At 34.7% G+C, this 15,215-nt stretch overlaps 1 protein-coding gene across 1 annotated transcript in view; it reads right to left on the reverse strand.

Moving 5' to 3' along the window:
• Window positions 1-3,909: 3,909 nt before the first annotated feature.
• Window positions 3,910-15,215, reverse strand: part of DNAJB14 (DnaJ heat shock protein family (Hsp40) member B14) — a 50,081-nt gene continuing 38,775 nt past the window's right edge. The window contains exons 5-8 of the mRNA XM_045880690.3: window positions 14,315-14,409; window positions 13,433-13,542; window positions 12,411-12,583; window positions 3,910-7,951 (exon numbers count right to left, since the gene is read on the reverse strand). Of these exons, the coding sequence (XP_045736646.1) occupies window positions 7,827-7,951; window positions 12,411-12,583; window positions 13,433-13,542; window positions 14,315-14,409 (503 nt within the window). The 3' untranslated portion in view covers window positions 3,910-7,826. The remainder of the gene's footprint in view (window positions 7,952-12,410; window positions 12,584-13,432; window positions 13,543-14,314; window positions 14,410-15,215) is intronic.

Raw genomic sequence — 15,215 nt, forward strand, 5'->3', positions numbered from 1 at the left:
GTGAAACAAATGGAAGATAGGATTATTTTAGTAGGCTTGTTTGTACAGGTCCATTTTGGCGTCAGTCTCGCCTCTCGTGATAAGAATGTTCTCTTCCTGGTAGAGGGAGGGCACCTTTCTCACAGGAAATTTCATGACCTGTTTTTTGGTAAAAGGGGAGGTCAAAGAATCCTTCCTGCATCTGTTTTCTTAGTGCCTTCAGCTCAAAATAATCAATATGCCTAAGTGGTGGGCGGCTGGGTGGCTCCATCAGTTAAGTGTCTGCCTTCGGCTCAGGTCATGATCTCAGGGTCCTGGGATTGAGCTCTGCATCGGGCTCCCTGCTCAGTGGGGGGGGGGGGGGGGGGGGGGGTCTGCTTCTCCTTCTCCACTTCCATTTTAACACGTTCCATCCTAAAAACTATCCATAAATGATAGTTGACCTGGAAAATACTGATTTTCATTCTTCTTGAGTGGCAAAAAAGGGAGAGCATAGCCTTCCAAGCTCTCCAAATACCACTATGTCCTCAAGTTGAAAGAACTAAGATTTCTAGTTTCCAAGTGTGGTGGTTTCTGAATTAAGGCAGGCAATGGGAGACTGATCTGTTTGAATTTACTCACTGCCGTTGGTATAGGACTAGGGGAAATATTTACTGGCCTAAAAGATTATCAGCATTATGTACCAGTTCTTCAAAGTGGGGTGTACCAGATGGTCCCTGAGGTTCAGGAAGAAACTAGTAGAAATTGTATACATATACACACAAAGTTTTCATCTCACCCATTCAAATTTTCTAGTACACAGCATACCAGAGAAATAGTATACTAGTATACATAATACATGAGACAGTTAAAACATGTACATGTTGTTAAAGTTCTAACTTTATTGGTTGTATCAAAAGCCTTTGTTTCTGCTTATTTTTAGCTTAAGTTTCTCTTAGCTTTTGTATATGCCAGAGATGTCTCAATTTTTTTATTCTTCTTTTCCATAAAAAACTACCAATCATCTCAATTTAGGTTGGCTCCACTGTTTGTGTGAAAATTCTAATTGGTATCCAAACTCATGGGGAGGAGAGTCTTGCTGATTTTCCAACATACAAATATGAAAATTTTATCACTTAGATTGGCCAAGTTGGAAAATGTCTTGCTAATATTGATTCTGGCTATGGTTTGGGATTTGGCCCATTGAGAATACAATTATAAGGTCATATGCAATAACTTTCTCTTTTATACTACCACTCATTGTCATCACATCCTGGATTTAGGCAGTGACCTGAGAAATGACTAATTCCTCTGGTCTCTGGCTTGCATACAATAGATGATCAATGAATCACTCACATGTCAGCAACTTAAACTCCCCTACCTTCTTTCCTGCCTGACAGAACTCCAACTTTGGATGAGTTCAATCAGTTGTATTCCACTGCCTATGCCTAGGCTGATGGGTTAGGCTGGAGAAAACACACACAACTAAACAGATTGTAAACTCTGCCACAATCTGGGACTTGTAAAAATCCTACTTTTTCACTCGTCAGCTGACTCAGTGGAAAAAAAAAAATTCCTTCAAACTCTCCTCTTTCTAAGCCTGTTTCTTTTTCTTTTCCCCTCCCCCATTTTACACAGATAAACTGCCTATTCATCAAGCCAATGAAAGCCATGACATCTTACCACCAACACTACAAATCTACCTGCCTTTGCACCCATCCTCCATGCATTCCTTTCTGAAAGAATGCTGGTGGTCGTTTAGCTAAAGTAATTCTTCCATCTGTCCAATGACATAATATCCTCCTAGACGTATCAGGCACTTACTGCTATTATCCCTCTTTTTCTCTGTCTTTACTCTTTCACTTTCTACCTGCCCCTTTACATCAGAGTGAAAAACAGAATAAAACAGATGTCTCATGCAATAAATACGATCTCACGTAATTAATAATTGAAAAAATAAAAGCCTTCTTTAGAAACCACATCCTCTTTCAGCTAACATCCTTCTCTACTCCCTTTCACAACCAAATTTTTGGAAAAGTTTTTAATTGCTGCCTCTGTTTATCCCAAATCCAATCAATCAAATAATTCTCTTGACTCTACTTCCTGAATATCTCTCAAAATCATTCATTTATCTGTATTCCTACTCTAGTCCAAGCCATGATCATCTCTCCTTTGCCAATAACTTCCTATCCTTCCTATATTCATGTTTGCCCTCCAGTCTTCTCTGCACAATAACTGAAATGATACTTTAAAAACTCAAATCTCATTATGTAACTCCCTCCTCAAAAATCTCAAAGGTTTTCTACTGGCGTAGATAAAGTCCAATTATCATCATCATAATTTATATATGGTCTTATGGAACTTGGCCCCTATCTTATTTTAATTCTCTAACTTATCCTGCCTTTCCTACGCTATAATCATACGAGTTTGTTCTCATGCAAGTTTGTTTTCACTTCCACAAAGTTTCTATGGCTTTATCAACTTAGCACACTTTGCCTGAAATATATCTCTAGCATTCACCTCACTCCTACTTATCTTGTCTTTTGAGTTTCAACTTAAGCTCACTTTCTCAGAGAAACTTTCCCTGATCCTCCTATAGCAGGTTAAGTCTTCTAGATATGTGCTCTCATTGTACCTTGTAATTTTCTTTGTAGCATTCACCACAATTATAATTAATTATTTACTTTACATTTATTTTCTGGCTAGATGTAAACTCCATAAGGATTTCTGTCTTGTTCAGTGATTAATTCCCAGCACTCAGCTCATTGCCTGGGATAAAGCAGGCATTCATACATTTGTTGAATGGTTGAATGAATGAAAGAAAGTGCATATTAAGAATATAAAACATGGTAAAAACACATCCTTTAGGGGCGCCTGGGTGGCTCAGTCATTGGGCGTCTGCCTTCGGCTCAGGTAATGATCCCAGGGTCCTGGGATGGAGCCCTGCTCAGCAGGGAGCCTGCTTCTCCCTCTCCTACTCCCCCTGCTTGTATTCCCTCTCTTTCTGTGTCTCTCTCTGTCAAATTAAATAAAATGTTAAAAATAAACCACCACATCCTTTACAGTGAGAACAGACCTTCTTTTTATTCATATATTGAGATAAATTGCAGAGACTGAAAGACAAAAATTCATCACAAATCATTCAGCAGAACATTCATTAAAAATCAAATGCATTTTCTTTAACAGAATTCTCACAGAAAATTTTATTTTATAAGTCTGATATCACATTAAGTATTTTACAAATCAGACGTTTTTAAATCTAATTGTATAATCTTGAATGCACTATAGACAAATAAAGTAAGATCTCCTTTACCAGTTTCACTTCATTTAAACTTACACAAGGCTTCCATTAAAATTCCATCACACCTTGAAAATTACCTGCAGCTTTTAAAAAACACATGATTTAAACCTTAATGGAAGAAGGTCTTATGTAGCCATCCAAAAAATGAAAACAAAACAAAAATAGGTAAGAAGCATTTCTTAATATAATTATAAAATATCATTTATGTGTGAGTTTCTTTCTTCTCATTGGTATAGTCAGCCAACTCAAAAACAATTCATTTTGAAACTGATGCTTAAAATACTCCAGTGTCATCGGAAAACTTCTATTATTTTAGTGGTACTCTTAAATGGCAAAGTAGAATCAGACTGGAATGTCCCGACTCCTGCGCCAAAGTGAGTAAGAATTGCTCAAATTCATGCCGGGTGTCATCGCTGGGCAGTTACGAGATAGCTCAGCAACCAGTAACCCCAACAGTTCATAAGAACTTACTCAACTAGACACTTTTGAGAAACACTTCTTACCCCTACATAGTTCCATTGCTAGAGACAGAAAGATACAATTCTATTTGAAGTGTGGGCCTTCTAATAGGAATCTGTTTTAAAAATTGAAAAGGATCCATGGAAAAAATTCACACCAATGAAATTCTGTGGAATGATTTTCAAAGTTAGAAATAAGAATATCCACTGCTAATGGAAGCCCTGCTCTGTGCAAACATAGTGTGGTATATATTGAACAATCACACATTTGAGGTATTAGCTGGAAAAATATATATATGTACACCTATACATGGACACAGCCACAGAATATTCACAAGTCCATTGGCCCCAAAACCAGCAGATAAATTAAATGAGAATGAATCACGTACCAACAGGAAAAAGTTACACACAGGGAACTTACAAAAAATGTGGTTATATAATCCTTAATATAAGGAGTATGTTTTGAATTAATGTTTTGAGGGAAAATGTTTCCATTTACATGAAAGTGTTTATTTAACAGTAATGGAAACCAAAAAGGAAGCCTGAATTCCAGGACTGTGTTGCCTGTCAGATTATTAAGGGGACGTGCAAGAATTCCTTGAAGATCCTCATTCTACTCACTTTTTCTTTATAATTACAAATTAGAATTTTAAAAGATTTAAAAAGTTTTGTGAGTTATTGTTGTACTACTCTTTCCTTTTTCATTATTTATAGAGAATTTTATTGATTTTAACTAGGCAATAGTCCAATGTGGCCAATGGACATGGTTTTTTAGCTATTTAGTAAAGATTAAAATTCAGATTTAGTGTTCCTTTTCAGAAAGTGTTCAGATAAGAAAAAGGATTATGAATGCCCTTTCAGTCTGCTTCACTCAGGATGAAGACAGTTGGTAATATGAACCTATGCTTCATGTGGGGAAGCTGAATAAATGCACAAATTCTCCTTTTGAACCATATGGTCCTTTGACATAACACTTACTTAACTGGAAAGATGGCTCATTTGGTTCTCAGGTCAACATCAAAAAATATTTCACTGCCTTAACACAGGTCGGAGATTTATTTTTTTTAAGGAAATATATGGGAATTCATTATTAATAATATGTCACAGTTATTAAATAACAGCTGCATTTAAAACTATTACAGATCAACAAAGAAAAATTGAAGAGGGTAATCATTTCTCTCACTATACACTATTTTACATACTAGTGGAACTGAAGATTTAACAGGAAGAAAACTAAAGCATAAAAGTGCAATCACAGTTAAGGGCTGGAACTCCACATTACTGTTCCTGTGAACACCTGAGCTGACACGAAAGCAGAGTCGCTTAATGCACTGGCATATTTATGCCTTAAGGATTTACTCTTCTCTACCAAACCTCTGTAAATTATAAAAAAAACTGTAGTGATTATGAAACAAATTCTTATTTAAGCATTCAAATGCAATCTGTTCCCAAAATATATTGTTTTTATTTATTAGATGGATTAAAACTTGAATTTTCTCATTGAGAATGAAATTCTCAGATTTGGTCAAAATAAATTCTGAAGCTTATAAGCGACTAGCACCAGTCTACTTCGGAACTAAGGAATCAAAAAAGGAGGAGAAAAGGTACTATTTACTTTCCCCCAAATCCTCACAAGGACAACGTTTATATGTATGTGTAAAAAGAGATAAAAATGTAAAGCATTAATAAATATAGTTGCTGCCAAACTTCTAAAATACCAGTTAGAAAAGCTAGTAAAGCAGTATTCAAAGATTCAAAGCTTTCAGGCAATGGTTAAAATGAACAGTACAAGTTATCAAATGAAATTGCAAAGTTTGTGTAGTAAAAATAAGATGGCAAAATATTGGGATTTTTATTGTAAGAGTAGCAAACATGAAAATCTTACATCTCAAGATAGTTCAAATCTTCTTACTTTGTAGAACTAACCCAAAATTCTAAGACACTTGATTGGGCCTTTATACCAAAATATAGATGACATTAAGGACTTAATCTTTTCTTGCATACTTTATATGTGGCTTAAATTATCAGGCACTCCATCAGTTATTTCGCACAGTTGTTTGAAAATTTTATTTTATTGAACACATTTCCCCCGAATGTTTTATGAAATGTGATGGAATGCAGCAATGCAACTGAAATATAATACTGTCCAAAAGCCATATACGACTTCATAATATATAACTTCACTTAACTTGGTAACTTCATCTATCCCCATAAAGCCAAGATTAAGAGAAAAAGAATCACTCAACAAGAGTTCAATTCACATTCGCTCAATCACAATAGTGTAAATTTCCCATTAAAACTGGAAAAATAAATGGATGAAATTTTTTCATTTTAAGTTTTATAAGTTTTCGGATGTATATGAACTTTCAAAGTTAATTAGAATGCTATGACCTTATTTTCTAAAAATTCATTCTGCAGGCTCAAGAATATATTTAAATTTGTATTTTCTTTTAAGCACTGCTATTTTGTTTAATTTAAAAGTTGCATTTCTAAAAGAAAACTGGTGAAGATGTCCAGTTTTCCTAGGGCAGTATGTTGTTTAGTTTAACTCACTAATTCATTCGGATATTTCTACTGATTCACCTGGAAAAGGGGATACAAGAGAACATTTTAAAAAGATTGGTCATTTTAGCAGTTTTATTCAACAGATGCTATAAAATCAACCACAAGCAGAAAAAAAAAATCCTTAAACAAAAGAACACTGTCAATAGAACTAGCATGCTCTCTCTCACACACACAAAACTACCAAAGATGCATTCGTGTTCCATTAACTGAGTATGAAGCAAAATCATTAAGATATTACAACTGTTAAACATAGAAGACTAGAAATCAAATAGTTTTCACACTCAATATACAGACACCAAAAACTTCAATTTCCAGCTTGTTTTTCTAATTTATATTATGGATTGAATTACAGAGAGCTTATTCCTATAAGATAATTGAATTACTCAATGGTGAATAGTTTTTAGCTCAGAATTTTGTAAGGATAACTTGCTAAAAATCACTATTCTACCTGCTGCTCACTGTTGCATGTGGCCAAATAGATCATGCCCTGATCAAGTAAGTGTGCTGTAATCTACTTATACGTTTAAGAGTTGGCAATCAGGTTAAAAGGCACAAAGCTTCATTTTTGTAGTATTTTTCTCTTATTACTCATTTGTAGAAGAACCCATTTACTTTGGATCCTGCTCAAATGATCACTAAGAAGAAACTAAAATTTCCATGGGGGGCAAAACAGGTGGGTCCTCTTCTTCATAAATGTTAGCAGCCTTCAAAGACAGATATATAAACATGTGGGGGCCTTTGAATTACTGGAATTGCAAATGACATAACTGGAATTGCAAATGAAGACCCTTTTTGTTTAATATCTACATAGCCATTTCCTCATATTTTCTTTAAAATCTATCAGTATAGCATTTCATTTCTATGCATGGCTTAGCAATTCATAAAACTAAATAGCAAAATGATACTCTACACCAGTTCATTTATCTCAATATATATTCTGGAATATAATGGCAATATTAAAAATATCAATTCCCTCTAAGCTGATAATGCTACAAGATTTACACAGTTAAACAGCTTTTTGTTTTTTCTTTTCTTTTTGAAAAAGTTTCATTGCTTAAACTCCACATTCGACATCTGACAGGAAAAACGTAATTTTGTCACAGAACATGTACTCTATCAGTTTAAACTAAAGTGTCTCATGGAGTTAAATGCTAAAAGAATTTAAATAAAAATGCAGTAACCCATATATACACAAAATGATCATTCCATAAATATTTACATGACCAAAGGAAACATGGAGAATCACTAAAACTGGAAACTGCTACAGGTGTGATAATCCTTTCTCAAGACATTTTTAGTTAGGAATAATATAAGCTTTTAAAGTGAAAATAATTGCCAGAAGCATAAGTAAAATATTAATTTTAGTTTTCAGTTCCCTACTATTTAAAGGAGCCAGTTAGGTCATAAACAGTCCAAGATTTCAGGGACCAACTATTCAGTTTAGTTTTTAACATCCAATCTTTTTCTTTAGCTCTCATGATGAAACTAAACTTACTTACAGAAAAAATAAAGAGTACACTAAAAGGTATAAATACAATCCCAGTTCATCCTCCTTTATAAATACTGGTCAGCCTCTCCAATTCTTTACAGTTGTCCATGCTCAAGGCGTCTGCCTTTCTTCGGAGCCGATCATCACGGTATACTTTCGCTGCATACTGCATATCTGTTTCTGTTAACAAACAAAAATATTTTGCTAAGTAGATAATAATTTAGGTCACCTAGTTATTTAAGCTGAAATGATATTCAATAGAAGCCCTTCAATATTATTTCTATTAACTGACCTTTTTTTAAAAAAGAAAGAAATCCAAGTCTTACTCCTAAAAGCCTTTGGAAGCCTAGCATGTAAAACAAACACAGAGCTATTCTGGGAAACAAATGAAAATAAAATCCTATCCCTTTCCCTCACTCCCGTCCCCAATGGTTTAAAAACTACTGCTCTAAAGCATCATCTTGTCCTTTCATACTAAAGATAAATTATATGCTATTCAATCCTGCTAGTGGTTGTTTTATCTGTGACCTCTTGTTAAGGTTTCAGATTAATTAATTACGCCAAGACTGGAGTAGAAAAATTTGAAATCTTGTCCCGAGTTTGCTTAAATTAAAAAAGAAAATTTTACTGAAGGAACACAAAAGGGAAGAAAGCTTGCTATAGAATCATAGTAGTGTTATTTAGCAAATAAGTACTTCTGAGACTTCCTTCAGTATGTGGGTAGCACTACTAAAGAAAAATAAATGGACTATGAATCTTTAGGTAACTGTTCCTTGTTATCTTCCTGTTACTCTCAGTCATTTCACTGTTTATTAACACTTCCAAAGGGTGGGGGCACTTAGAAAAGATGTAACAAGACCCAGATAAAAGTCAAGTTACTTTCTGAAAAACAATGGCCCAAGTAAAGGATATCCAGTCAGGACCACATTCAAAACATACTCACAGCAAAAGTATATCCTCTTTTTAAAGATCTTCAGAAATGACCTTTTATTCAGTCAATCCAGCTAGAATTTAACAACTCAATCAAAACTGCTCCATCCCCTTTATTTACAAATGAGGCGCTTGTAAAATCCTTTTACAGATATGTCTTCCCAGATGAGGTAGATAAACAAACCCAAGTTCACAGAGCTTGTCAATGACAATCTAGATTCTAAGCCAAACTTCCAACTCTTAGCCTAATATTCTTTCCATTACTTCAAATTACTGCTTGTAGTTTATAAAAACCTATTGTATCAATCTAGACATGGGAGTGTTAGAAATGCCTGCAAAACAGAAAAACCCTGGTTAAAAAAAAAATCCATTGGCCAACAACCTTTTTGATGACATTATTTTATAAAACAAGAGGAGTTATTCTAATCAACAAGTAAAACATTCAATCAGTGGATTAATTAATGTTATACTGAGCTCCTCTCACTTCCATCTTCATTTAAAACCCCAAACCTCTAGGGACACCTGGGTGGCTCAGTTGGGTTGGTTAAGCGTCTGCCTTTGGCTCAGTTCATGATCCCAGGGTCCTGAGATTGGGCTCCCTGTTCAGCATTGGGCTCCCTACTGAGCGGGGAGCCTGCTTCTCCCTCTCCTCCCCGCTTGTGCTCTCTGCCGCTATCTCTGTCTCTCTCTCAAATAAATAAATAAAATCTTAAAAAATAAATAAATAATAAACCCCCTAACCTCTAGATGAATTTGTTATGTTTTATTTTGAAAATTTCAAGGGGCGCCTGGGTGGCTCAGTTGGTTAAGTGTCTCACTTCAGCTCATGTCATGATCCCAGGGTCGTGGGATGGGGCCTGGGAGGAGCACTGTGCTCAGCAGGGAGTCAGCTTGTCCCTCAGCCCCTCCCTCCATTTGTGTTCCATCTCTCTTGCTCTCAAATAAATAAATAAAATCTTAAAAAAAATTTTCCAAACCTACACAAAGTTAGGAGTGCTACAATGAACACTCTAAAACTTTTTACACCGTGATTGATCAATTCTTCACATTTTGTCAAATTTGCTTTAGCTGTCTCTAGAACAAAAACTGTTATTGTTGTGGTGGTTATTATTATTTTGCAAAACCTTTTGAGAATAAGGTGCAGACATCATGACCTTTCATTCCTAATTACTTCACCATGTTTCTCATAAGAACAAGGGCATTGTCTTACATAACCACAATACAACTTTCAAATTCAGAAATTTAACAATACTATAATCCTATTATCTAATATATAATTCATATTCACATTTCGCCAGCGGCCCCCGTGATGTCCTTTATAGCCATTTCCTCCCCTCCCCATCCAGGATCCAATTCAGGATCATACATTGTACTCAGTTGTCATTTCTTTTTAGTCTTTAAGAGTTTTGTCTTGTTCCACTGACATTGTTGAACATGAGCACATTGTTTTATAAATAATGACTTATTAAATTCAGATTTAGTTAAAACTTCTGATAGTAACTTTCTTTTTTTTTTTTTAATTTTATTATGTTATGTTAGTCAGCATATAGTAACTTTAAAAGACACACATATAACTGTGTAAATATAGCTGTAGACAACTTGGTATGGTAAACAGAACACAGGCTAAAAGTCTGTGAAATATTAACACCAATCTTGCCAGATGATTAAAAGGTTAAAGTATACCAAGCAAAAACACTTGGCTTATAGTATGAATAGAAAAAAAATAATTATAGTAAGTCATAATATTGAACACTTACTGATGCAAGATATTATGCTTGTGTTAACTAACTTGGCCTAGGTAACATGTTGATCGAGCCAGGGTCTTATCTTGCAAGGCAGCCTCAGAGCCTGTACTTTAGCCATAACATACTATCTTCCATAAATATGAATATCTTTTCCTTCCTTCTTTCTATTATACAATTTCCCAATTATTTAAGGTAATAGAATTTAAGTATGCATAATCCAAAACTCACCCCTATTTGGCTGAAGATTAGAATTTGTATTTGAAAGGTGATATATCTAATGTGTTAGTCATTCTTTTAACACAAAATATGCAGGTCTTTCATACATTCATTCTTATAAATTCATTAATCCTTCACCCAATTATTCATATATCCATCGAAAGTTTACCATATGCCTATGATAGGCCAAGGATTGTATAAGGCACTAGACATCAAAAAGTGAAATGAAATGAAATAAGTAAAATTTGGTATTCACTGCCCTTAAGACCTTCTGCTAACGCAGTTTCTCAGCCTCAGCAATGTCGGCATTTGGGGCCAGACAAATCTTGTTGTGGGAGCTATCCTGTGCATTGTGGGATGTTTAGCAGCACCCTGGCCTCAATCCCTTTACCTTCCACATTACCAGATGTAATGTGAAGCAGAGGCAAATCATTCCCAGTTGAAAACCACTAGTCTAATGTAACCTTCTCCATACTGAGAACAGACTGATTTCACAGACTCAGAGACTGAGACACCAAGGAGGTTGTATCTCTTCTAACCGCCACCATATAGAATATAGATGAAGAAACTGAGGCCAGAGATAAGAACTTTCTTGGAAGTATACAAAAATTATGTTTTATCAGATTTTCCCTAGTGGATGAGAGATGATGATAACGGCTACCATTTTCTGGGCATTTTACTACCTGTGAAACACTTTATTGTCTGATTTAGTTTTCACAACAAACTCGCAAAGTTGGGTATTATTGAGAAGACTGTGGAGCACAGTGCCTGGATTCTGGAGACAAATGGACTGTTTGAATCGTGGACGACCGCTATGGCCCTGGGCAAGTTACTAAATTCTCTTTGCCTCAGTTTCCTTGTATATAAAATGGGTATAACTTCACAGTGTTGTTGTGGAGATTAAATGAGTTAATATATGTAAAGTGCTTGGGACAGTGACTGAAATAAGAGGTATTATATAAATGACAGTTATCTCCTCCTCCCACTCATCATCATCATCCATTTTATACCTGAGGGAGTAAACGCAGATTACAATATTTGGCCCTAATCACTCAGCTAAAAATTTCAGAGCTAGGATTCAACATTAGTTTAATTCCAAAGTCTACACTAGATTGTCTACATTATTATTTGTAACAGTCAGAAAAACAATAACTATAACAACACTAGCTTCACATGCAGCATCCCTGTAGATTCTTATGGTCAAGCTTTTATAGGTGGAACCGCTTCTTAAGTTACAGAAGTTGAGGCTGGAAAAGGCTAAACAAATTCACTAAGTGTTCCCAGTTATGTACAGAATAAAGGAAAATGGAATGTCGACAGAACTCATTATACATTAAGTGTTAAATGTTTAAGCTAAATTAATGAAGAGTTTCAAACTTCACTCTGAAACAGGATGCATATTAAAATTGATGACATAGCTAATGGGCCAGAATTTTTTTTCTTAGTGGTACATAAAATAATGATGCATGTTACAATTGACAACATCTTAAATAAAATGGAATTTGGTATTATTCACTTATTCAACCAAATATTTATTGATAACACCACAAATACCAATGACTAAGTGTTTGCTATGTGCTGAATACTGTTTTAAGGCCACATAAAACATACTGTCTTAAGTATTGAGCTCCAATTATGTGCCAGGCAATTCTAGAACATTTCTTGAATAGAGAAATCTACAAATAATCAATTCTGAAGACTCTGAAGACTGAATAAGTTTTTAAATATTAAACATTTCATAAACTTACTTTGTTGTCTTTCTTTCCAGCAATTATTTCGAATATTAGTCACATAATCTTCTTCCACGCTCTTTTCCACTTTTTGTAATAACATTCCTTTATATTCATTTTTAAAGTCCTTGTTGACATAATAAACGACACCCAAGTTTTCTGTTTGCATTTTAATAGTTTGCCCTGATCCACTGTAAAAGAAATGCTTGATCATAATTTTTTAATTAAAATTGTACATTTTGATCCTGCTACTACAAACCAAGCTAGCTAAATTAAAAATAATTAAAAAGTTAATATTGATAATCATTTATTTACATTATTTCAAATTGCCTAAAACCACCATCCATGTCATAAAAAGTAATCATATTTTAATATAGTATGTTCTTAGAAGTCCTTTCAATTTTTATTTAATAAAAATCTTATTTAGAAATAAAAAGTTATTTCTTATTTTTAGACCAATCTGTTTTTAATACTGTAAAATCACTGGCAATATGATTTTACCAAGTTTCCTTTATGTTCACTGTATTCACTAAAGTTTTCTAGAATGCATATTGTGTTAAATTTTCTTTTGTTCTGATCTCTTCTTATATATAAATATATTGTGGAAAAATACTTCATATAACAAAAAAGTAATATTTGCTTTTCTTTAACCAATATTTTACAAAGAAAAGAATGAAGTCATTTACTCCTCAATGATATAAATCTATATAACATCAATTATAATTCTACTTTTGTCTTTGAAGTATTTTTGTCTTTTAAACTATTTTTTGCCTTTGATTTGATAGGTATTGTGATTACCTATCACATTAAATTGCTATCAGGTTCAAAAATAGTACTTCTGTCTTTATCCACAATGGACAGAAATGTAACTAACAAGATAATACAAATTTATCACTTGAGTAATTATTTTTTAAATTAGAAATTTAAAAATCTGATACACTTACAGAAGATTACTTAAAAGTTGAAGAGAGCACATGGCCCTTTAAAGGAAGCTAGATAAGAAACAACAGTTTTTTTTTAAACTTCACTTAGCTACTTACGATCTGGGATATAGGGAATAAGGAGGATTAGAGACCATCAATTGGCTTAATAATGACACGAGGATCAATATAATAATGGGCATCAGCTGGATAAACACAGAAAAACCTCCCTACAAAAAATCATCAAAAAATAATAAATTGTAATATAATTGTAGTTGTTAATAATTCAACAGTTGTCATATATTTTTAGAGACAGAAAGGACATTTGAGATCATTTGGTTCAGTGCTTTCAAATCTGCCTGATCGATATTATCAACTTCCTGGAGTGATTCTTAAAATTACCACTTTCCAGGTGCTTTATGTAGAGATCCTGATTTGGAAAACACTGATATAAACTGATCTCATGTTACAGATGAGGAAGTTCTCCGTCTCTCTTGCAAAACTATCTTTCCCTTGACTTTGAGGATGATACGCGGGAGCAGATAAGTGGCAGAGCTGGGACTCAGGCCTTCCATTTTTTGGTCCAGTGTTCTTTCCATTTACCTTCTTTCTACTCCATGTCATTTAAGTGCTATATGCAATTGGGTATAACTGCATTAGAACAAGGAAAGTAACTTCCAACTTAAGTTCTTCAGTATTAGTTCTAAATGTTTTCGGACCAACAATGAGAACTTCAAAGCATGCATACTGCAGGGGTATCTTCATCAGAATCATAGAACACCAAACTCAGAGGTATCATTTTGCCCACCACCCTCCACCTTGACTTCTACCCCTGCTCCCTTAATATCCCTAAAAACTGTCTAGTCTCTATTGAATACATCTAGTATGAGAACACTCATTATTTCCTTTTAAAACAACTTGCCCTATTTTCAGACAACTCTAATTGCTTTTCCTAAGCTGAAATTTGCCATTTTGAGGTTTCTAATCATATCATAAACATACATCTCCTCTTTCTTCTTCTCTTTCATGTCCACTATGTCGATGCTGATGTTGATGGCTATAACCAGCTCGTCCATTTGAAAATGAATGTACACTACCTAAAAAATTAAAAGCAAGGTTAAATTAAGGAGAGCAACTATGATCAGAAAAATCATATTTTCTTTTACTTTTTTTTAAAGATTTTATGTATTTATTTGAGAGAGAGTGAGCAAGAGAGAGAACACAAGCAGGGGAAGGGGCAAAGGGAGAAACAAGACTCCCCGCTGAGCAGGGAGCTCAGTGCAGCTCAATCCCAGAACCCTGGGATCATGACCTGAGTCGAAGGCAGATGCTTAACCAACTGAGCCACCCAGGTATCCCTTCTTTTACATTTTTATTAATTTTTTTAAACTACTAAAATAATGCATGTTTTGTGAATTAGAATAGTGAATGCTTATTGCTCTTTCCTCCTGTGAGTAAAGGGTGGATGGAAACAGAAATGATTCTTCCCAGACTTTGCTTCCTTTAAAGTAGAAGTTCTCATATGTGGAATTTAAGAAACAAAATAGAGGAACATATGGGAAGTGGGGGAAGGAGAGAGGGAAACAAACTACAAGACATTCTTAATGACACAGAACAAACTGAGGGTTGATGGAGGGAGGTGAGTGGGTGATGGGTATTAAGGAGGGCACTTGTGATGAGCACTGGGTGTTGTGTGTAAGTGATGAATCACTGACTTCTACTCCTAAAACCATTATTGCACTGTATGTTAACAAACTAGGATTTCAATAAAAATTTTTAAAAAGTAGAAGTTCTGGGACGCCTGGGTGGCTCAGTCAGTTAAGGGTTTGCCTCTGGCTCAGGTCATGATCCCAGGGGATGGATTCCCACATCAGGCTCCTTGCTCAGCGGGGAGTGCTTCTCC

Source organism: Mirounga angustirostris, unplaced genomic scaffold, assembly GCF_029215605.1.
Source record: "Mirounga angustirostris isolate CCGP_5_RB_7025 unplaced genomic scaffold, mMirAng1.0.hap1 SCAF_2, whole genome shotgun sequence".
NCBI lineage: Eukaryota > Metazoa > Chordata > Mammalia > Carnivora > Phocidae > Mirounga > Mirounga angustirostris.